General features: G+C 40.8%; 2 protein-coding genes across 4 annotated transcripts in view; one reads left to right on the forward strand and one right to left on the reverse strand.

Annotated features, from left to right (window-relative positions):
- The window catches only part of TOMM70 (translocase of outer mitochondrial membrane 70), a 46,357-nt gene extending 35,217 nt beyond the window's left edge, over nucleotides 1-11,140 (forward strand). The window contains exons 9-12 of one of the 3 annotated variants that reach the window (XM_036347020.1): nucleotides 824-940; nucleotides 5,030-5,127; nucleotides 6,541-6,663; nucleotides 9,042-11,140. In XM_036347020.1, the coding sequence (XP_036202913.1) occupies nucleotides 824-940; nucleotides 5,030-5,127; nucleotides 6,541-6,663; nucleotides 9,042-9,195 (492 nt within the window). In that variant the 3' untranslated portion in view covers nucleotides 9,196-11,140. Of the gene's footprint in view, nucleotides 1-823; nucleotides 941-4,986; nucleotides 5,128-6,540; nucleotides 6,664-9,041 lie in introns of those variants that run through there. The other 2 variants (XR_004973775.1, XR_004973774.1) reach the window with 2 other exon arrangements.
- The window catches only part of NIT2 (nitrilase family member 2), a 55,608-nt gene that overhangs the window by 1,909 nt on the left and 28,766 nt on the right, over nucleotides 1-24,933 (reverse strand). The gene's annotated exons all lie outside the window — the stretch shown is intronic.

The following is a 24,933-nucleotide window of genomic DNA, read 5'->3' on the forward strand; positions in this document are numbered from 1 at the left end:
ATAAAGTAACATAACATTGTAGTAAAGTGATAATAAATAAGGTTTAAAACTCCCCCATATATATGCAAAGTTAAGTTCTGACACATTAGAATGCCCCCTTCTCATGAACATCCTGGAATCTGTATGTCAGCAAAGTTTAGATTAGATGCCCTGCTGCTGAGCCGTTTTCTTGGAACCCTTGTGTTTATTATTTATTTATTTTTGATAAGTCTCACCCAAGGACATTTTTCCCTTTGCTTTTTAAAGGGGGAGAGGGGGGAGAGATTGAGAGAGACATTGATGTGAGAAAGACATATCAATTAGTTGCCTTCCATACATGCCCTGACCAGAGCTGGGGATTGAACCTGCAATTCAGGTATTGCTCTTGACTGGGAATTGAACCCATCACCCCTTCTTGCACGGACCTATGCTGTAACCCAGGGGTGGGCAAACTTTTTGACTCGAGGGCCACAATGGGTTCTTAAACTGGACCGGAGGGCCGGAACAAAAGCATGGATGGAGTGTTTGTGTGAACTAATATAAATTCAAAGTAAACATCATTACATAAAAGGGTATGGTCTTTTTTTTTTTTTTTTTTTAGTTTTATTCATTTCAAACGGGCCGGATCCGGCCCGCAGGCCGTAGTTTGCCCACGGCTGCTCTAACCACTGAACAACACCAACCAGGGCTTCCTTGTTACCCTTGTAGATGCAGCAAATTATGTTAGCATAACACCTGTCTTTCTGGAAATATCTATGTAATTTTGTGTAACTTTTATAATATGTTAACATTCCATGAGTTTTGAATCCTTGATTTAACAGACTTGTTTTGATTTTTTAAACAGTATCGCCAGGCATATACAGGAAACAATTCTTCACAAATCCAAGCAGCTATGAAAGGGTTTGAAGAGGTCATAAAGAAATTTCCCAGGTGTGCTGAAGGCTATGCACTATATGCCCAGGTAAATGTGATTTTTCATACTTTATAAGTTGCCAGTCCTTTTTTTAAAAGATCTGTACTTATGTGCTGAATCCCAGTAGAGAAATCAGAAAATAATGCTTTGTTTCTTCTGTGATTCTCTGGGGCCCCCACGGTGGTCCCGAACCCCTTCAAGAGGGGCTCCTATGTGACACAATTTGAAAACCATGACTCTAAACTCATAATGTAGGGAAGTGTAAGCAGAACATCTCCCTTATGTTTTTATTTAGATTGGATTTATCAAATTAACTTAGGGAAATTTACTATATTCAGTTGGAAGAGAAAATCTCTATGGAAGCCTTTTGTTTCTATTTGATCATTATCCTTTTAAATGATTAGATAGGCTGTAACAGTTCATTTTAACTCCTCTTTGGTTTGTCTAAAATTCTTGGCTTAGGATTGAAGCTTTGGGGGAAGTATGATTTAACTTTGAATTATTTCCACTGTATAATTGAAATCTTTGAAAACTTATTAATTTTAAAAAGTTGCTTTTGGTGTCTGCATAAATCATCTATCTCAATACTCTATATGATTTCTCTTTTTTTATTCCAAAGAAATGTTGTCACACCCACCCACACATCTCAGAAATAGAAAACATTTAAAAATGACCATCTGTGGTAGATTTCTACCTCCAAACCATTCTTAGGTTGCTTGTTTTTCTTTTAAAGTTCCTTCATGCAATCTTCAGTTAAGTTTGGGGTGAAACTTTCTTTGAGGATTTATTGTAAGGGAATGTGAGAAGACTGATTTGTGTTGCATCTATTCTTTAATAGTTCTACATATCCATGTATTATCAGAAATTGAAATTCTCTAATAACTCTCTGGGGCATGAAGTAAACACAAGTTCTTTAATCTCATTTAGAAGTAATCTTATCTCTTCAGTCTTTGTCCTTACAGTTGCTAGCAGGGTGGTGATAATAAAAAAAAGGAAACAATAGTTGCTGACCACCTGCTCTATATTCATTGTGAAAGCATCCTATATAATAAAAAGCTAATATGCAAATTGTCCCCTTGGGAGTTCAACCAGGAGTTCTATTGCTCGCTATGATGTGCGCTGACCACTAAGGGGCGGGGGCTGTAGAACATGGTAGGTGACCAGCTGCAGTGGCAGGCTGAGGGAGCAAGGGAAGGAGGAGGCGGGGAGGCCGGGAGGTGAGGAACCTGATTGGACCTGATCGCCCACCAGGCCTAGGGACCCTACCTGTGCATGAATTTCATGCACTGGGCCTCTAGTGTACTATATAAAATTTTGTAGAATGTATAGAGTTTAAAATAAGAAAATGCACATTTTATTTTTTTTTAATTTTTTTTTTTTAAATATATTTTATTGATTTTTTACAGAGAGGAAGGGAGAGAGATAGAGAGTTAGAAACATCGATGAGAGAGAAACATCGATCAGCTGCCTCCTGCACATCTCCTACTAGGGATATGCCCGCAACCCAGGTACATGCCCTTGACCGGAATCGAACCTGGGACCTTTCAGTCCACAGGCCGATGCTCTATCCACTGAGCCAAACCGGTTTCGGCAGAAAATGCACATTTTAATTGTGTAATCTTTGTATTGAATAGGTACACTTGGGTTTATGCCTTTTTTTTTTTTTTTAAATATATTTTATTTATTTCAGAGAGGAATGGAGAGGGATAGAGAGATAGAAACATCAATGATGAGAGAGAATCATTGATCAGCTGCCTCCTGCACAGCCCCCACTGGGGATGGAACCTGCAACCCAGGCATGTGCCCTTGACCAGAATCGAACCCGGGACCTTTCAGTCCACAGGCCAATGCTCTATCCACTGAGCCAAACTGGCTAGGGCGGGTTTATGCCTTTTATTAGGAACAAAGCAGAAGGGACAATACCATCAGCATCAATGAAATGAAGTTTTAAAAAGCCTTTTTGATGCAGATTTCTATAATCAGCTAAAAGAACAAAGGCCACTGAATAGCTTTTTAAAAAAACCTATTTTAGGAACAGCTCTCACAGAGCTTTCTTAATTGCATTGTCTTGTCACTGTGCTACCTTCAAAATAGGTTTTGGCTTACTTGAGCTATCTTTATTACCACTAGTATCATCACAGTCTGTGCTAAAATGTCTATCCTTTGGTTTTCTTATTTTTGCTTCACTATATACATAGTTATATGTCATTTCATATATGTACTAGAAGCCTGATGCATGAATTTGTGCAAGAGTAGGCCTTCCTTCCCCTGGCTGCCGGCACTGGCTTCCCTCTGGCACCTGGGACCCGGGCTTCCCTACCAGCCCCAGTTTCATCCAGAAGGACGTCTGGTCTAATTAACATATTACCTTTTTATTATTATAGACTAGAGGCCCAGTGCAAGAAATTCATGCACTGGGGGCGGGGTGTCCCTCAGCCCAGCCTGCATCCTCATCCCTTGGGGGATGTCCAACTGATGGTTTAATCATGAGATCAGGCCTAAACCGGCAGTCAGACATCCTTCTCACAATCCAGGACAACTGGCTCCCAACCACATGACTGCCCCTAACTGCTTCTGCCTGATCACCCCCTAACCACTCCCCTGCCAGCCTGATTGACACCTACCTGCTCCCTTGCTGGCCCGGTCACCCCCAGCTGCCCTCCCCTGCCAGCCCGGTCACCCCCAACTGCCCTCCCCTGCCGGCCCGGTCACCCCCAGCTGCCCTCCCCTGCCGGCCCAGTCACCCCCAGCTGCCCTCCCCTGCCGGCCCGGTCACCCCCAGCTGCCCTCCCCTGCCCTCCCCTGCCAGCCCAGTCACCCCCAACTGCCCTCCCCTGCCGGCCCGGTCACCCCCAGCTGCCCTCCCCTGCCGGCCCGGTCGCCCCCAACTGCCCTCCCCTGCCCTCCCCTGCCGGCCCGGTAGCCCCCAACTGCCCTCCCCTGGCCTCCCCTGCCGGCCCGGTCGCCCCCAACTGCCCTCCGCTGCCGACCATCTTGTGGCGGCCATCTTGTGATGACATGAAGGTGGCCATCTTTGTGCGAGGGCATGACAGTCAATTTGCATATCACCGCTTTATTATTTAGGGTATGCACACTATTTACATATATAAAAGCCTAAGCTACCATTACAACTAGTTGACCAGTCACTATAACACACACTGACCACCAGGGGGCAGACACTCAATGCAGGAGCTGCCCCCTGGTGGTCAGTTGCTCCCACACCGCCGTTCAGCTTCTGGGTCAGTGCGCTCATGGCTGGCGAGCACAGCTGTGGGGCAGGAGCCTCTCCCGACTCCTCGGCAGCGCTGAGTGGCAGTGGCAAGTGCAGCGGGCTAGGATGAGCGCGAGCGGCGCGGCACCGGCTTGGGCTCCTCCCTGGCTGCCTGCAGGGCTCAGGCCTAAACCAGCAGTCGGACATCCTCCAAGTGGCCCCAGATTGTGAGAGAGCACAGGCCAGGCTGAAGGACCCCTCTCCCCATGCACGGATTTCGCGCACCGGGCCTCTAGTAGTTATATATAATTAATCCTTACCTGAGGATATTTTTCCCATTGCTTTTTAGGGAGGGAGGGAGAGAGGGAGTGACATGGTATAACTTAAAAAAAAAAAAAAAAAAAAGCACTCAAAGTTACAGTTTGAGTATGATCTGGTATCCACATAACCAACCCTTTGGTTTCTGCCATGGGATTTGCTTTAAAATAGTTCATTGTAACTGCTTTTTTTTTTTTAATCAATTTTTAAAGAATGACTGATGACATTTAACACACATACCTGAATTTAACCTTCCAAATGAGTATTGCCTTTAAATTCCTTTAGGATATATTTTGATAAGTTATGAATAAGTGACATAAATGTACCTATGAAAATCTGATATTAGAACTGGCACCAAGAATGGGGTTTTGTGTATTTCACATTTACCACATTGTTTGCTATTGTATGTAACCACTTGTCAAAAATAGTGGCCAGTTAAGATTTCATGTTTATAACATAATTAAGTTGTAACATTTTATATCCTCCAAACATCATAATTTGTAAAGAGATGGATAAAGGAAATAAATTTTCATAATTAATAAGCAATATACTTTTAACTGTTTAGGTTGACAGTTATGTTAATATAACTGAAGTATCTCCTCACCTAGGCATTAACAGATCAACAACAGTTTGGTAAAGCTGATGAAATGTATGATAAATGTATTGATTTGGAACCAGATAATGCCACAACATATGTTCATAAAGGGTATGTATTTTTATGCTTCTGTTTGTTCCAGTAAAAAACCAAATTTCTTGCATAGTAATAAGATGGATTTCTTTTGGTCACTGAGGAAAGTACTGTAGTATAGAGTATCACTGAGTTAATAAATTTATTAATGGTATGGATGCTTCACTGTTAATTTTTTAAATTTTACTTATGTTTCATTCTTGTATAGCAATCAATAAATGTACTATTTCACTTTAGCTTAAGGATTTCAGTTCTGAACATCCTATCAAATGTTACTTGTGTCAAAATCGGAAACATGGTAGGTACTTGAACTATAATAAAAAAGAAACTTCACTTAAATTTATACAAAGTAAAACAATTAAGCTACTAGGTAATTTATAGAGCCCAAACTATTGGACACTTTGTCCTTTCTTTTTTATTGAGATATAATTGACATAAGATATACTAGTTTCAGGTGTACAATGTAATAAATCAGTATTTATAGTTATTGTCAAATTATCACAGTAAGTCTAACAGGTCTTTGTACATAGTTACAATTTTTTTTTTTCTTGTAATGAGAACTTTTAAGATCTGTCTTAGCAGCTTTCAAATACACAATACAGTATTATTAACTATAGCCGCCATGCTATATATTACATTATCATGATTTACTTATTTTGTAACTAGAAGTTTGTACCTTTGACTCCTTTCATCAGTTCCACTCACCCCTCATGCCTGCCTCTGGCAGCCATCACTCTGTTCTCTGTATGAGTAGGTTGGTTTTGGTTGGTTGTTTGTTTTTCTTTTTTAGAATCTACGTATAAGTGAGATCATACAGTATTTGACTTTCTGTCTGACTTATTTCATTTAGCATAATGCTCACCATCCATGTTGTTGCAAATGGTAGGATTCCTTTTTCTTTTAATTTTTTTTTTTAATATATTTTATTGATTTTTTTACAGAGAGGAAGGGAGAGAGATAGAGAGTTAGAAACATCGATGGGAGAGAAACATCGATCAGCCGCCTCCTGCACATCTCCTACCGGGGATATGCCCGCAACCCAGGTACATGCCCTTGACCGGAATCGAACCTGGGACCCTTCAGTCCGCAGGCCGACGCTCTGTCTACTGAGCCAAACCGGTTTCGGCAGGATTCCTTTTTATGGCTTAGTAATATTCCTCGTGTGCGTATGTGTGTGCACCAAGTTTTTTTTATCCATGCATCCATCAATGGACACTTAGGTTGTTTCCATTGACACTTTTTTCATAAGGAATTTAGAATACAAAACAAATGTAAATTGAGAAATAAAAACAATTTGCTGATTATATACTGTTTTAGGTTTTGCTTTCTTTTTGTAAATAAAAATTCATTGAGGGCAGAAATTGAGTCATATACTTATATTCTTGTTGCTATTGGCCCATGGTCAGTCTGACTGCCTTTTTGCATTTGCAGTTTACTTCAACTTCAGTGGAAGCAAGACCTGGATAGAGGTTTGGAGCTTATCAGCAAAGCTATTGAAATTGACAGTAAATGTGATTTTGCCTATGAAACCATGGGAACTATTGAAGTACAAAGGTAACTTCCAAAGTCTGTTCTTAGGAAATTTAAGGCAGCTCTGTAGATATTTTATCTTTCCATCCTTCTCATTACAGATAAGATATTGTCAATATCCATTAAATTTTTAAGTATTTAATACGTTATGCCTTTTGAGGCGCGCTTCCCTCAAAACTATGCAACTTTTATTTGCCTTATTGTATTCTTTTTCCAATTTAAAAGTTGTTTAAGTCAAGCATATGTATTACAAAGGAAAATTTCATCTTTTCCAATTGCTGTTGTGTGTTCTTTCCTCTTTGGGAAAAAAAAAAAGCCTGCAGAAGGCTTAGGCAGTACAGTGTAGCAGCATAAGGAATGGTAGCCAGGTGGCCAAGAGAACTAGAACCTGTTACAGAGAAGCAACCAGCCAAGTTGCAGGATCAGCTCTGAGCCTGAGTTTTCTTTAAAATAGGGACTTAGGTAGGATTTTCTTGCAACTCTTTTCATAACTTCTTGTTTTGTGTATGTTTATCCAGAGTTGCACTTGAGATCCACCATTAACAGGTGACAACTGCTTGTGCCATAGAGTTCAGTGTATGCCGTCTCTTAATACTGAAATTGCCATCCACTTGAGTACCTACTCTGTGGCCAGGTACAGAACCTTAGGTGCTTTCCAAATATTATTTCAACTAATCTTTACACCAGTCTTTATAATTAGAAGCTGGAGATTATATGGTTCTTAGTGTAATTGAAGAATATAGAAACTGATGCCCAGATGGGTTAAATTGACAAGTTACACAAGTGAGCCAAGTAGACAGGAAATGAGCCTGTCTTTCACTGACATCAAAATAACTGATCTTGCCACTTTGCTTGTTAGGAATCAGAAGGAGTTGTAATTTTCTGTCATTCAGCCCCTCCTGGGGTCCTCTGTCTGCTCAGAATAGGCAGATTATAAATACAGGCTGATGAAAATTTTTATGGTTCTTTTTAACTATTCTGTACTAATGGTTGCATGTAAATATTAAATTATTTCTTAATTGTCAATTTGTTAATGTGAATAAAATATTCTTGAATTAGAATAGGTTGGGAAAGCAGTTCTTAATCTTTTTGAGCAGACCTGTGGATTTTTCTTATGATGACGCACATATAAAAGCACTTTGCATTTAAGTTGTTCATAAAGCCTGGGTTAAGGACCCCTGGGTTATGAGGTTTGATGGCTTTTATTTGTGAGTTAATTTTAACTTTTAAGAAATTCATTCTAAATCCTGTCTTAAAAATAAAGACATATGAATGGAGTGAAATTGCTCATTACCCTATGATTTAGCAAACCTGTTGTCTACCTGATATCTGAACTCAAAGTTTTGTTGTTGTTGTTGTTAATGTCTATCATGTAGTCATCTGTTGGAATAGGAGGTTAGTCGCCCCACAGGTACACTGTACTTCTTAGTCTAACTGGCATATATAGAGTAGGGACTTAATATTTATTGTAAGATGATATGCATGTATTATATACATAGCTAATACTAGTTACTTAACACAGCTCTTGGTTTTTAGTAAGTTTATATAAAACCAAATCACACTTAGATTGTAAACGGTAAATTATATTTTTTGACCAAGCATATTTACCCATTTACTAAAAAATAAGATACTAATTATCAGGTATTGTATTAAGTTCTAGAAATTGAGGGGTGTCCACTAAGGATCTACTAGGATTGTGGTGTATATACATCTATTTATGCATAGAATGACAACAGAACTATGGGAACACTGGGGAGGGAGTGGAAAATAGTTTTCATGAAAATGCTAGATTTGAACTGTGCCTTAGAAAGGTGAGGAGCTGACTAGAATCAAGCAAAGAGGCAATAATGCAGGTATGGGTGTATGTAGCACAGTCAAGGAATTCAGGTAGACCTGTGTGACTGGAGTGAGGTGCATAGGATGGGAACATGGTGGTAAGAGGTGAGAAAAGGAAGTGGATTCACAGATCTATGAAGGTGAGGCCCCTAAGTGCCACTACTATTCTGTGAGGCTATCACTTTTCTAGAGCAGGGCTGGGGAACCTTCTCTGCCAAGGGCCCTTTGGATATTCATAACATCATTCGTGGGCCATACAGAATTATCAACCTAACAGTTAGCCTGCTCTATTTGGTCAAACATAGGAATTAGGAAGATTAAAAACAAGTCATTTAATTTCTCTACTCTCAACTGTTATCTGTAAAACAAGACTATAACAGGTATAATAAGCACACAGTAATTGTAATCAAGCACTTTCTTTGTGCCTTGTTTTACTATAAAGAACCATTTTATTAGAGCTGTAGTTGAAATTTATGGGTCAGATTCAATATAACGTCACTTACTAACTTCATTGCATTCTGTGAGGAGCTTGTTGAATGAAATGTTTAAAATTTTTGTTCTTTTAGAGGAAACATGGAGAAAGCCATTGACATGTTCAACAAAGCTATTAACCTGGCCAAATCGGAAATGGAGATGGCTCATCTATACTCACTCTGTGATGCAGCCCACGCCCAGACAGAAGTTGCAAAGAAATACGGATTAAAGCCACCAACATTATAAAATAGGGGAAGGGAACATGACTCTCTTTTTAGAAGAAGTTTACCCCCTCTGCAACTGAACCCTAAAGACACTGTCATGAACTGTGTTCGATGGTGGAACTTGGTATTTCCTGTTTGTGCTGCTGTCATTCGTTACATCTGTTTCACATTTAAGTGTTGTGGGAGTGGCTGTTGAAGGAAGTGTGCAGTGTTGCAGCTTTTATTCCCTGTGCAACAAAAGCTTAAGACCTGTTCAAGGATTATTAAAATGAAGTTGCAAAGAGTACAAATGATAATTGGCCATGCAAATAAAACTTTTATTTGTTGATTTGGCACTTTTTTTTTTTTTAGGAGGGCGGGGAGATGGATGCTTTTGTCTTTATGTGTGTGTGTATGTGTGTAATATAAGTATTTTTACAGCATGTTGGTTTTTAAAGTAACAGAGTAAATGTTGAAAATTGGTTTCTTTTAGATCCAATTAATCCCTTTGAGTTTTGGGGGTTTTTTGAAAGAAATAAAGCCTACATGGGGATTTTGTTTTTAAGGCAGCAAAACTGGGAGAACCCTTTAAAGTACTGTCAGCATGCACAATGCCTCTAATTCTGTAGAACCTTTGACTCAGTGGCAACTGTTCAGCCTTTTTACCCCTTCAACTCTGATGGATAATGTACATTATTCTTCAAGTCCACAACAGCTGGTTTTCATTGTAAATTATGCAGAAGCAAATATTATGATTGATGTATGTGCTGGAAGACTGAGTTAATGGAGGAATGGACCAGGTAAGAGGTAAGGTGAAATGAATGTGTTTTTAATTGCCCATGACTATTTTCTGTAATAAGTACTATTAAATAGTGTCTTTTTAAAAGAAAATGCAGGTTGGTTGTATGTTAAAGATGGAGTGTGATACATGGGAGTATTTAATTAGCTTAAAGTTTCTAATGAGAAAATGGGGCTAAAGGTTCAAAAATGAAGTAATTCTTAGAGCCAGAAGCATAGCATTTTCTGAAGCTTAGTGCTTCAACTGTGGCTAAATGTGCTTAAGGAATTGGAGCCAATCTTTTCAAAGACGCTAAGGACCTGTGGAGTGCTTTTATTTTTCAGTTAATCTTGTTCTCTAAGGCCGACTGACTTCATTAGGGATACTGACAGCAGGTTTTTGTTTTGTTTCTCTTTACCTTACCTTTTTACTTAGAAATCACTTTACATTTGGGTTTTTTCCCAGTTGTCACTTTTATGGACCATCCCTTTACTTATATGCTGCATTTTCCTGGTGGCTGTGTTCTTAAGGGGTCTCTTGTTTTGAGATGTTCTGGGTAGTGACAGGTTTATTTAAGCCCAAGAATAAAACACCAAGCCTTTGGTTACACTTTCTTGGAAATGAAGTCTAATTAGAGTTTACATTGTTGGGAGTAAAGGAGCATTTTACCCCCCTTTTAAAGGGTGCTTTATCCTATTGAAACCAAAAAGATTGTCTATAAATGCTATCTTTTTAGAAATTATTAGAAATGACTCCCTTCCAAAGTCAGAGTCTGCACAATACTGAGGGCCTCTAACTAATGAGTGGGGGCAGATAATACAATTTAAGATGACTTGGATAATGGAAAATATGAAAGCTCTGCATTTTAGTTATTAGATGATGCTCTTACAATAACCCCTGAACACAGAAATGCTCTACATCTCTGAGTAACCTGTGACTTAGAGAACACAAAACACCACCGTTTTTATTTGCATGGCTGTATTTACATTAACACTAACATTCTCTCCCCCTTTCTACCCCATGGGGCGGGGGTAAACACACAAAGGAAACGGAAGCATGTGCCATTCAGTACTGTCATTCCAGTCCTCGGGAACTACTGCCTGTTCTAAAAAATATTTGAACCTGCACTGAAAGTTGCATCTGTCTGTATCTTTACTTTTGTAAATGACCTCATATGTAAATTCACCAAATAAATATTACATTCAAGCTTTCCTATCTCTTCTTGAAGTCTGTTTACAAGCCATCACACAGAATGATGGTCCTCCCAAAAATATCCACATCTTCATCTGTGGAACCTGTGGCTGTTACTTTATATGACAAAAATAAGCTTTGCATATTCAGTTAAGGATCTTGAGCTGAAAAAGTTAACTTGGATTATGGAGAATTTCCAGTTTGGGTGCCAAAAGTTATATACAGTGTGGTATGAAAATATAGATGAGAAGAATAAATTCCTCTAGGACTTAGGTAATGATCTTCTTTCTATAGAATAGGGAAATACTCATTCTTTTTAAAAAAATACATTTTTATTGATTTCAGAGAGGAAGAGGGAGAGACAGAAACATCAATGATGAGAATTATTGATTGGCTGCCTCATGCACACTCCTTACTAGGGATCGAGCCTGCAACCCGGTCATGTGCCCTTGATGGGAATCAAACCTAGGACCCTTCAATCCACAGGCCAGTGCTCTATTCACTGAGCCAAACGGGCCAGGGCAACATTTTCTTTAAAAATATAAGTGAAGGGACATTATGAGTTTGAGCTAAAATAAGCCATCCAAGTTAGTCTGGCAAGATGAAGTCCTTTTTTCCAATTGGTGAGGAGACACCAACAGTGAAACTACATGTTTGAGAATTAGCATGTATTTAAGACCATGCATGTAGATGAGATTACTTCAGGACAAAATTAAAATTAAAAAGGGTAGCCTTAGCCGGTTTGGCACAGTGCATCGGCCTGTGGACTGAAGGGTCCTGGGTTCAATTCTGGTCAAGGGCACATGCCCGGGTTGCGGGCTCTATCCCCAGTAGGGAGCCTGCGGGAGACAGCCAATCAATGATTCTCATCATTGATGTTTCTATCTCTCCCTTTCTGAAATCAATAAAAATGTTTTTTTAAAAAAAAATGAAAAGGACAAGGTAGCAATGTACTAGTAAAAGTGGTCAGAGCCGAAACCGGTTTGGCTCAGTGGATAGAGCGTCGGCCTGCGGACTGAAGGGTCCCAGGTTCGATTCCGGTCAAGGGCATGTACCTGGGTTGCGGGCACATCCCCAGTGGGAGATGTGCAAGAGGCAGCTCATCGATGTTTCTCTCTCATCGATGTTTCTAGCTCTCTATCTCTCTCCCTCTCTGTAAAAAATCAATACAATATATTTTTTTTAAAAAATAAAGTGCTAATGCTACTAAGGGTGTGAAAGAAACAACACAGGCAGTTGAAGAGAGAAAAACGGTTGTTGATTTGGATAAATGAAAGGTAGTGAGGCAATGACAGCATTTTGGAGGCAATGACGTGAAGATGCTGCATACTGACTTCCTGAAAGATACCCCTGGAATGAGTACTGAAAGTGATTCACTTAAGGCTGCAGAGGGTGGTTCGATAAATTTTAGGATTGTTTGCTTATAGACATGGCTGTATAAAAGAAAAGTTAAAATGCAAAATCACTTGAGGGTCTGGGATGAAAAAATGATTTGGTTTTCAAACAAATTGCTTCTGGAACAGCTCCAGAACAAATTAAGTCCGAGAACTGAGGTTCCACGGTCGTTGAGCACAAAGGAATACATGTGTAGACTTTATAGTAACAGATTTCAGGAGAAAGTGGAATCAAACACACTGCCCGCCATGCTCCACCTTCCAGATTCTTGTCCATCTGAACCAGATATGAAGTAATCAGTAAATACCCTTGTATGGATGTGTTTTAGTTATTTAACTATAGATCTGGGGCTTAACTTTTGCTTTTTTGTTAATCCTCACCTGAAGATATTTTTCCAGTGATTTTTGAAAAGAGTGGGAAGGGAAGGGGAGAGAGAGAGAGAAACACTGGTAATTGCTTCCCACAGGCCCCAACCAGGGCCAGGGATCAAGCCTACAACTGAGTTATGAGCCCTTGACTGGAATTGAACCCGGACCGACGCGCTATACACTGAGCCAAACCAGCTAAGGCTTAACTTATTAATTCTTGATTTTAACAAGCCCATTTTATCCTGAAGTGCGTTCTCTTCCAACAAGTAGCTTTATTCTCCAATCTTCACCCAAGAAGAAACAGCTAAATAAAGATGATAGTTTGGCCGGAACCGGTTTGGCTCAGTGGATAGAGTGTTGGCCTGCGGACTGAAGGGTCCCGGGTTCGATTCCGGTCATGGGCATGTACCTGGTTTGCGGGCACATCTCCAGTGGGAGATGTGCAGGAGGCAGCTGATCGATGTTTCTCTCTCATCGATGTTTCTAACTCTCTATCTCTCTCCCTTCCTCTCTGTAAAAAATCAATAAAATATATTTAAAAAAAAAAAAAAAGATGATAGTTTGACCAAAAAAATAAACTGCATACAAAGACAAGGCACAGAGGAGAAAAGTCTATGAGGCCTGTAGCACTGACAGTGTGTTTGATCAGTGCAAACACCACAGAAGGCACATCTCCCTTCCCATCCTCACTTCATCAAGCCCACTCACCACCAAACCTCCCCAGCAGTGCTTCAGAGGCAGCATGAAAGACAAACTAGAGCCAGGAGAGCACTTCTTGTCAGCCCTTTTCCACTTGGTATACTCGTACTCTGCGCAGACCTTTTGGTGGCAGCAAGGAGTCCTTCCCTAAAAATCCACTTGATGTCACAACCTGACTAAGTCATTTAAACCCTGCAATGTTAGTAATTTCTTCATTGCAACCACTACACCTATTATCTGTTAGCTCTCCACTTCAAATAGCTGGGTCAAAGTCAAGCAGCACCCTCTGATGTATTTCAACATACATTATCATCCCTGTCAGGGAGTCACTTAAATTAGCTAAATGAGTTAGCGTATTTAAATTGCAGGTGACAAATTCCAACATGCAATACCAGACTTCAAAGTATTAAAAAAAAAAAAAAAAGAAAAGAAAAAGCATTGACTGACTCATTAGAAAGTTAGGGAGTACAGGGCAATGAGTTAAAACATTTTTAGGGCCTTAGACTGCAATGTTCTCCCCCTTCAAGTGGACCAAATTCAGGGTTAAATTTGGTCAGCTATCACGTTCTCAAAAGTGAAATCAGGGGCCATGTTATACATACATTACATAGAGGAATAAAGGATAAGAACTCCAGGAATGCAATCTAGTGCATAATACTGCAGCAAATTTAAGTGTCGCAAGAGGGAAGGGGGGAGGGGGTGAGTCTAGAATTCTATAATCAGTATAAATAGTTTCTTAAAAATGAAGGCAAAATTAAAATATTTTCAGACACACTAAAGCTGAAAACCACCAAGCAGACCTACATTACAAGAAATGCTAAAAAAAAAAAAAAGTCCTTCAAGCGGAAGTTTAATAGACCTACACAAAATAATGAGTACTAGAGATAATAAATATGTTGGTAAATGTAAGGTACACTTTTTAAAAAGCTCTTTAAAAGATTACTGGCTGTTTAAAACAAAAATAGCTTTATTATGGGATTCATATGTTGAAGTATGACAATTACAAAGGGAGAAGTGAAATGAAGTACACTGTAATATTCTTACATCCCAATTGGTAGGTGTGTAACTGAGGAAAGACTCTTGTTAAGGATGTATACTATAAACCCAAAAACAACAATTAAAATAGCACTACAAAGAATTATAGTTTGTAGTCCAATAAAGTAGATAAAGTGAATCACGGAGTGACATTCAGTTAATTCAAGAGAAAGGAGAAGGGAAAAGGAACAAATGTGATCAATACAAAAAATAGAAAGATGATATATTTAAATCCATCTATGGCACATTAAGCATAATTGGTCTAAACACCCCAAGTAAAAAGCAGAGATTGTCAAATTGGATAAAAATGCATGACCCAGCTGTATTTGCATAAAAGAAACCCACTTTACATATGAAGAAACAGTTTAAAATAAAAAGGATGGGACATCAGCATCATGATGAAGTGAGAGGATTCCATTAACAACTAAATAAAGAATCCCTACTCCACAAACATCTGAAAGATCCACACAGTGGAACATCTGAATGTGGGCGTATTGAAACAAGTGGAGGAGGCAGGACAAGGGAAGAACAGATGCTGGCTGCTGACATAATTCAGTGCCAACCATGGCTCCAGTGAGGGTGATAGCAGTGGAGAAGCTGGGCCTGAAGTGTAAGAGGAGCAGAAGCACTTTTCCCTCCAAGAAAAGGCATTTCCCTTCCCCCTCGTCAGTACAGAGCCAAGTAGAGGTGGCTGGAAAGCTTAAAACAGCGGTACTGCCGCCATACACCTTTGTTAAGGGAAGGAGGAAGGGGGAGGCACAAGATAGCCAATTTGCCTCTGTGCCCCACAGTCCGGCAGGGCATGGTAAAGCTGAGACATACCAAACAGCACAGTGAAAAGAAAGCACCCTATCAACCTGCTGAACTGCTAAGAGCAAAACAGTAAACATGAAGGAATACTACCTCAAAGGCGCAGGCAGAAAAACAACCTGTCAAATACCAGGAACCATAACTGGGAGCACAGAAAAATGACATCTCCAGAAACTCAAAGCCATGGAAGACAGAGTTTTATTTATGTATTTATTAATATATATTGATTTCAGAGAGGAAGGGAGAGGGAGAGAAACATCAATGATGAGAGAATCATTCATTGGCTGCCTCCTGCATGCCCCACACTGGGGATGGAACCCACAACCCGGGCCTGTGCCCTTGACCAGAATTGAACTCAGGACCCTTCAGTCTTCAGCTCTATCCACTGAGTCAAAACCAGCTAGGGCTGGAAGGCAGTATTTTAAGTGACTGAATTCAAGGTTACACTTATAAAGAAACTCAATGATATACAAGAAAACTCAGACAGTCCAAAGAGCTCAGGAATAAAATTAGTGAACAGAAGTATTTTATCAAACAAACTAAAACTATAAAAGAACCAAGCAAAAATTCTGTAGTTGAAGACCTCAGTAAAGGAGATGAATCCACCAGAGACCACTGGAAATAGAGCAGAACAGACAGAAGAGGGAATTAGTGAACTTGAAGACAGAAACCTAGAAATGAGCCAGTAGGAAGAGAGAAAACTAAACAATAAAAGACCTCTATGAAAACTGATGAGAAAGAGCAACGTAAGGGGCTGTGGACTGTGGGCCACTGGGGTCTCAAGATGCAAACACTTGCTCTAAGGGCCATTAACTAGTATATTTCATAGCCTGAGGCCAGAAGGCCACTGCTAACTCCCTGTAACCTTGGAATGAGAACCTTACCTCTAGGTTGGCTACTCTACCTGACAACCCACCTACTATCTATCGACTGGACTTACTACAAGGCGATGCGGCAAAAGCTGGCGTGGTAGCTGACTTTGAGAAGTTTAATATCCCGAAGGTTCTTGTGCCAAAAAGTAAGTACAGTGCCCTGTTGGGTGCAGAAGAAAAAAGGTGTGAATTGTTGTGCTAAGTTTCTGTCTCTCTCACAGACCAGAACTGAGCAATAGGAGACAGAGCTGGGGAAGAAAAACAAATTATTTGATCAGATGACCACTGAGGATTTGAATGAAATCTTCCAGAAGCCAAATTAGACAACAAGTATATCAACTGGTCTCACAAGCCAATTGAGAATTTATAAACTTGAGTCTGGGATCTGTTCTATTCTTGTATTATAAACTCTGGACATTAAAAACAGTAATATAGGCCCAGCTGGTGTGGCTCAGTAGTTGAGCATCAACGAATAAGAGGTCATCGGTTCAATTCCCGGTCAGGGCATATGCATGATTTTGGGCTCAATCCCTGATGGGGGGCATGCAGGAGGCAGCCAATAAATGACTCTCTCTTCATTGATGTTTTTATCTTTCTACCCCTCTCCCTCCCTGTCTCTCCAAAATCAATACAATAAAATACTTAAAATGATAATAATAATATGGTGAAAAAAAAACACCCACAATACAAAAAGAGCAACATAAGGGTAACAGGCAAACCAGAGGGAAAAGGAATAGAGAGCCTACTCAAAGAAATTAATGAGAACTTCCCTTTGGAAAGAACTAAAGTCTAGAATAGAGGAAGCTAACAGAACACCTAATTATATCAACATAAGAAGATGTTCTCCAAGACATCTTTAATTCAAACTGTTAAATGACAAAGAAAGAATTCTCAAGGCAGCTGGGGGGTGGGAGGTGGGGGGGGAGGGACTGTAACTGCAAAGAAAACCCCATTAGAGTATTCTAAGATTTCTCAGTAGAAACATTATAAGATAGGACTAGGCAGAAATATTTAAAATATTGAAAGACAGAAACCATCAATCAAAGATAATACACCCAGCAAAGATATCCTTTATTTATTTATTTATTTTTATATATATTTTTATTGATTTCAGAGAGGAAGGGAGAGGGAGAGATAGAGACATCAATGATGAGAATCACTGATTGGCTGCCTCCTGCACACCCGCTATTGGGAATCAGCCCGCAACCCAGGCATGTGCCCTTGACTATAATTGAACCTGGGACCCTTCAGTCCACAGACCAACGCTCCATCTACTGAGCCAAAACAGCCAGGGCAATATATCCTTTAGATATGAAGGAGAAATAAAGGCTTTCCCAGACAAATAAAAGCTAAGAGCATTTACCACCAAAATACCTTCATGACAAGAATTGTTAAAAGGAGCTCTTCTACTGGAAACAAAGACAAAAGTACTTAAAGCTTTGTGTAAGATGGCTTACAGACAGAAGCAGAAAACTATAAGTTTTTTCAGAATATGATATTAAGTAGTTATACCAAGGTCTAAGGAGGGAAAGGGCATTAAAAATTACTATAACTGTCTATGATCATTTTTAGTCAAGTGTCCAAAACTTGATATTTTTAAACAAATTTCCCCAAATCAAATTCTAAATGAAGAAATAAAACTGTTACTATTTGCAGATGACATGCTCCTATATATAGAAAACCCTAAAGACTCTACCAAAAACTATCCTATATAATAAAAGGCTAATATGCAAATAGACCGAACAGCAGAACCACCAAACCAAACAACTGGTAGCTATGACATGCACTGACCACCAGGGGGCACGTGCGGAACATGGCAGGTGTCAGCAGCAGGCGGCAGAGAGCGGAACATGGCAGGCATCGGCCACAGCTAGATGGTAGAGCAGGTGAACGGGTGCGCCAGACCAAGGCAGAGTGCTGGTCACTGTCGAGGCAAGCCTCTGGTGGTTACTGAAAATTCTTTGCTTCCGTGCACTGCAGTCCCGCCTGGCGCTTGCACCTGCTGCTGGTGCCAGCTCCACTTGCACCTGCTGCCGGCGCTGGAGCCACCGCTCACACCCACTGCCAGTGCCCGGCGCTGGCCCCGATCATTCGGTGCCATCAGTGGGTGCAAGTGGTGGCTGCAGGCCCCGATCGCCCCTCAGGGCTTCTCCACCTCCCCTTGCTCCTGAGGGGCGATCGGGGCCAGCAGCCGCCTCTTGCAGCTGCTGCTGGTGCAGGTCCCGCTCACACCCGCAGCTGGTGCCAGAGCTGCTGCTCGCACCTGCTGCCGGCACCTGGCGCCGGTCCCAATCACTCGGCACCATCAGCGGTGCAAGCAGAGCCAGTGCCATCAGCGTGTGGGGGTGGCGGGAGCGGACTGGAGGCTGTGTGGGAGGGGCCGGGTGGGGGCGCAAAGGATGGGCCGAGACCCGCCCCTGTGCCCACCGCAGCCTCGCAGCCCACAGTTTCTTTTTTTTTTTTTCCAGAAATCTGCCTTTTTTTTCTTTTTTTAAATATATTTTATTGATTTTTTTACAGAGAGAAAGGGAGAGAGATAGAGAGTTAGAAACATCGATGAGAGAGAAACATCAATCAGCTGCCTCCTGCACACCCCCCCACCGGGGATGTGCCCGCAACCCAGGTACATGCCCTTGACCGGAATCGAACCTGGGACCTTTCAGTCCACAGGCCGACGCTCTATCCACTGAGCCAAACCGGTTTCGGCCCCACAGTTCCTTTCAATGTGCATGAATTCGTGCACTGGGCCCCTAGTTAGAAATAATAAACAAGTACAATAAAGTTACAGGATACAAAATAAATATGCAAAAATCCACTGTGCTCCTATATACTAACAATAAAATATCAAAAAGAGAAATGAAGGAAACAATCCTATTAACAATTGCAACATAAAGAATCAAATACCTAGGAATAAACTTAACAAAGGAGGTGAGGACCTTATACTGAAAAGTGTAAGACACTGTTGAAAGAAATTGAAGAATACACAGAAATGTGAAGATATTTTGTGTTCATGGACTGGAAAAATTAATATTAAAAAGGCCATCTTCTTTAAAGCAGTTTACAGACTTAATGCAATCCCCATCAAAATCCCAATGGCATTTTTTCACAGAAACAGAACAAAAAAAATACTCAAATTTGGATGGAAGCACAAAAGACCCTGAATACCCAAAGTAATCCTGAGAAAAAAGTATAAAGCTAGAGGCATCACACCCCCTGACTTCAAATTATACTATAAAACTACAGTAATCAAAACAGTATGATTTTGGCAAAACACAGGTTTATGGGACAGAATTGAGAGTCCAGAAATAAACCCACACACACATATATGGGCAACTAATTTTCAACAAAGGAGCCAAAAACATACAATGGAGAAAGGAAAGTCTCTTCAATAAATGGTGTTGGGAAAACTAGAGAGCCACATTTAAAAGAATGAAACTAGACTGCTATCTAACACCAAATAGATTAAAGATTAAATATAAAACCTGAAACAATAAAATACATAGAAAAAAACATAGGCACTAAATTTACAGACCATGGTCTCAGAGGAGTTTTTTGTAAACCCGTTCACAAAGGCAAGGGAAGTAAAAGAATAGAGCTACCATATGACCCAGCAATTCCTCTTCTGGGTATACTAGTATAGCTGAAAATTTTGAAAACACTTACTTGTAAAGATGTACGTACCTCTATGTTCACTGCAGCATTAGTCACAATAGCTAGCACATGGAAACAACTTAAGTTTCCTTCTTTGGATGACTGAATAAAGAAGATGTGGTACATCAAGTGTCCAGCTGTCGGGTTGGCTGTTCAATCAAAGCGTAATATGCTAATGATATGCTAAGGCTGCTCAATCGCTCACTATGACATGCACTGACCACCAGGCGGCAGATGCTCCAGAACTGGTAGGTTTGCTTGCTGCTGGGGTCTGGCCGATTGACTGAGCGAGATGGGCCGGACACACCCTGGAGCCCTCCCACAATCCCTCCCCAGCTGGCCAACCTCCGCGTCTCTTCCCAGCCCTGATTGCGCACCGGTGGGGTCTCTTGGCCTGGCCTGCGCCCGCTCGCAATCCAGGATCCCTAGGGGGATACTGGAGAGCCAATTTCGGCCCAATCCCACAGGCCAGGCCAAGGGACCCCACTGGTACACAAATTCGTGCACTGGCCTCTAGTATTATAATGAAATACTACTCAGCCATATAAAAGAAGAAACATTGCCATTTGTGATAACATGGATGGATCATGAGAGTATTATACTAAATGAAATAAGTCAGAAAAGGAGAACTGTATGATTTCACTTATACTTGTGGGATATAAAACAAAAGGAACAAATGAACAAAAGAAAAGCTCAAAGATACAGACACCAGAATGGGGGTTACCAGAAGGAAAGAAGGGTAGAGGACAAAGAGGGTACAGGGGTCAAGTATAGAGTATACAAACGTCATTGTATAGATTCACACCTGAAACTTATATAATGTTATTATCAACCCATGTAACCTCAATAAATTTAATTTTTAAAAAGTTTAAAGGATGGATGGAAAAAGATACATGATAATACTAATCAAAAGAAAACTGGAGTGGCATAATTAATATCAAAGTCATTTTAGAGCAAAAAATAATAGAGCTGTATCATATGGGAAAAGGCTCAATTCATCAAGATGCTACAACAAATCTAGTAATTTATGCACTTAATAACAAAGCTTCCATATGACATGCAGTCCCAGATTTTGCTGAGGAACTGAGATCCCAGGAGCCGTCTCCCAGCCCTGGCCTGCAGGAGGGGGATGGAGAGGTGGCCCTGGTGCTTCTGGGCAGGCCTTCACCAGGCGCCGTGGGCCTGTGCAGCAGCCGCCGCCCCTGTGGCTGGGGCATGGAGGCCTGGGCCCAGTGCCCTCCTAGAGGCCTGCCAGCACCAACACCGCCCTTGCCCCAAGTCTTTTAATCTGGGTGTTAGCATTTTAGAGACCCCTCAGGAGTTCTGGCCACAGACTAACTGCCCCTCCCCAGCTGGGACCTCTTGGCAAGACTGTAACTAGTGATGTTTTTACAACCAAAGACTCTGTTTTGTGGTTTAAGGAAAATAAAATTGACTGCATTAAAAAAAAAAATAACAAAGCTTCCAAATACATGAAGATATTGCTTCTTGGCCTTTTGGCCAAGATCAAGTGTAGAATACATGAAGACAAAAGTGTCATGATAAACAGACAAATCCACAATTATCAACGCCCCTCTGTTAACAACTTAATGAAATATTAGACAGAAAATCAGTAGAGATATGGAAGACTTAAAAACACTATCAACCAATGTGACCTAGTTGACATTTATAGAACACTCTGCCAAACAACTTGCAGAATACACATTCTTTTCAACTGCACATGGAACATTTATTAAAAGAGATCATACTCTGACCTATAAAACAAGCCTCAATATATTTAAAAGAATTCAAATTACACAGGGTATGTTATCTGGCCACAGTGGAATCAAATTAGAAATCAGTAACAGTGATGTGGAAAATCCCCAAATATTTAGAAACGAAATAACTACAAAATCATTGTTGGCTCATAGGAAAAATATCAAAAGAGAAATTAGATAATATTTTAAACTGGATGAAAATAAAAATACGACATATCTAAGGTTGGGGATGCAACTAAAGCAATACTCAGAAGAAATTTTAAAACACTGAACACCAATTGGAAAGAAGGAAATATCTCCAATCAGTGACTCTCACCAACCAGTTTAAGAAAATTTTGCAAAAGAGCAAATGAAATCTAAAGCAAGCAGAAAAAAAAGATCAGAAATAAAATCAAATTATAAAAACAGATAATCAATGGAACCAAAAGCTTGTTCTCTGAAAAGATCAATAAAACTTATAAACCTCTAGCCAGAATAATTGATATTAGGAAACAGGATGCAAACAAATTACCACGCAGTTCTCCTAGACCAGTGTCCGGCAAACTGTGGCTCACGAGCCACATGCGGCTCTTTGGCTCCTTGAGTGTGGCTCTTCCACAAAATACCATGTGTGGGTGCACATGTACAGTGCGATTGAAACTTCGTGGCCCACGCACAGAAGTTGGTATTTTGTGGAAGAGCCACACTCAAGGGGCCAAAGAGCCGCATGTGGCTCGCGAGCTGCAGTTTGCCGACCACTGTCCTAGACTACTGAAGGGGAGTGAATATTTCCCAAGTCATTATATGAGGCCAGCAGACCCTGAGACCTAAATCTGACGTAAGTATTACAAGAAAATAAACAAACCACTATAGACAAATATCTCTTACAAACATCGGTGTAAATTTTTTTAACTTTATTTTTATTCATTTTTAGGGAGGGAGAGAGAAAGAGAGCGAGATCGATTTGTTGTTCCACTTATTTATGTATTTACTGGTTAATTCTTGTATGTGCCCTGAGCAGGGATCAAACCCATAACCCTGGCGTATTGGGACAATGTTCTAACCCAGTGGTTGGCAAACTCATTAGTCAACAGAGCCAAATATCAACAGTACAACAATTGAAATTTCTTTTGAGAGCCAATTTTTTTAAACTTAAACTACATAGGTAGGTACATTCAACTTTAAATTCACGGTTTTCATCTTCTGTTTTTCTTTGCAGCCATCTCAAACAGGGCACCTAAAAAATGTTTCATTTTATAATAATAAAGCCACCAACACAAAAGAATTACAATTCTTAAATTGGTAACAAAAATACCTGTAGGATTTGCAGCTGGTTGGAAAAATACAGGTAACTTTATGCTTCAAGCAGGTACTTTTGTCACCCGCGCTATTTGCGGACGCGACTAGCACTAACCACTGCACAATGAGACTGCTGACTGACTGGCTCACTCAACTCGCATGAATCGCGCGCGCCCCCCCGCACTGCATATCCCGCGGCCCGCCGGTGCCACGTCTCACACCCCCCACTTCTTCTAACACCACTTTTCAAAATAGACTCACCCAGGCCAAAACCGATTTCTGTGCATGGGCCACGAAGTTTCAATCGCACTGTATGTGCACGCCTGCATGTGGTATTTTGTGGAAGACCCACACTCAAGGGGCCAAAGAGCTGCATGTGGCTCGCGAGCCGCAGTTTGCTGACCACTGTTCTAACCAATTAAGCAACCCAGCCAAGGCCGATGCAATAATTCTTAAAGTGTTAGCAAATCAATCCAACTGTTATGCCCAGATTTCAAGATTCCCAAGAGCCCACCAGGGAGCCAGCGAGTCCGATGCAAAAGCAAAGAGTCCTTTATTTCAAGCTAGCTCGAGCTCCCCGTCCACCACACTCACCGACACAACGGCAAGCCAAGTGGCAGAGAGAGCGAAGCCCGATGGGACGAGGGGTTTTATAGGGGGGTGGAGTAAGGGCAGGAGAGGGGACTGTGGGCCCCGCCGATTGGCCAGGTGCGAGTCGGTGTCTCATTACACAGGATGTGGTCATATTGATGGCGTGCACTTCCCTTGATTATCATTGGTTAGTCCAGAGAAATCCTGGGTGTGGCTGGGAAGAAGCCTTGCCGAGCACATGGCTCTGCCCAAAAATGGAGGACCCAGGGTAAGATGGAGGGCGTAGTCCTCGCCCTTTCACCAACAACAAATTAAAAAGCACCTTATTTTAATATATTGTGGTCAAGTGAAATTTATCCCAGAAACACAAGATTTGTTTACCATTGCAAAATCAATGTAATTCATGATAAAAAAACAGGCTAAAGAAGATGTACTAATGTCAATAAAGGCAGAAAAGGCTTCTGAAAAATCCAGCATCCCTTCTTGATAAAAACTCTCAGCACACTAGTAATAGAAGGGCGTTCCCCCAATCTGATCGAGGGCACCTATAAAAGATTAAATGCTTTCTCCACAAGATCAGGACCATAAAACTGTGTACTTTTCTATTCAACACTGTTCTGAAAGGTCTAGCCCAGAGGTCCTCAAACTTTTAAACAGGGGGCCAGTTCACTGTCCCTCAGACATTCCACACGTGCGCACTGCGGGCCTTGGACGAGTTGGCTGCTAAGCAGGACAGGCAGCGGCGGCAAAAACACCCGGCGGGCCAGATAAATGTTTTCGGCGGGCCGCATGTGACCCGCGGGCCGTAGTTTGAGGACCCCTCTAGCTGATGCCATAAGGCAGAAAAAATAAAAAGGAACCAGATTGGAAAGAAAGAAGCTCATTTATTTTATAAACTGTCTTAATTTGCAGACATGCTCATCCATATTTTAAAAAATCATATAGAATCTACCCAAAAAAAGCTTCTAAAGTGAGTTTAGCAAGGTTGTAGGCTACAAGATAAAATTCAGAAATAAATTTTTTTTTATATAGTAGCAGTGAGAAATTGGAAACTGAAGTTTATAAAACAATACTCTAGGATTAAAAAAACACACACAAAAGAACCAGCAGCCCTTGGGGATACATTGGACCAAAAAAAATGCATTTTTTTAAAGAAGTATGCGTCTATCATTTTACCTTTTTTAAAAATATATGTTTTTTATTGATTTAAGAAAGGAAGGCAGAGGGAGAGAGAGAAACATCAATGATGAAAGAGAATCATTGATTGGCTGCCTCCTGCATCCCATATACTGGGGATCGAGCCCACAACCCAGGCATGTGCCTGAACCATGTCCAGCATAGCCAGTGTTGAACTTG

Source organism: Myotis myotis, unplaced genomic scaffold (assembly GCF_014108235.1).
Source record: "Myotis myotis isolate mMyoMyo1 unplaced genomic scaffold, mMyoMyo1.p scaffold_m19_p_2, whole genome shotgun sequence".
In the NCBI taxonomy this organism is placed as follows: domain Eukaryota; kingdom Metazoa; phylum Chordata; class Mammalia; order Chiroptera; family Vespertilionidae; genus Myotis; species Myotis myotis.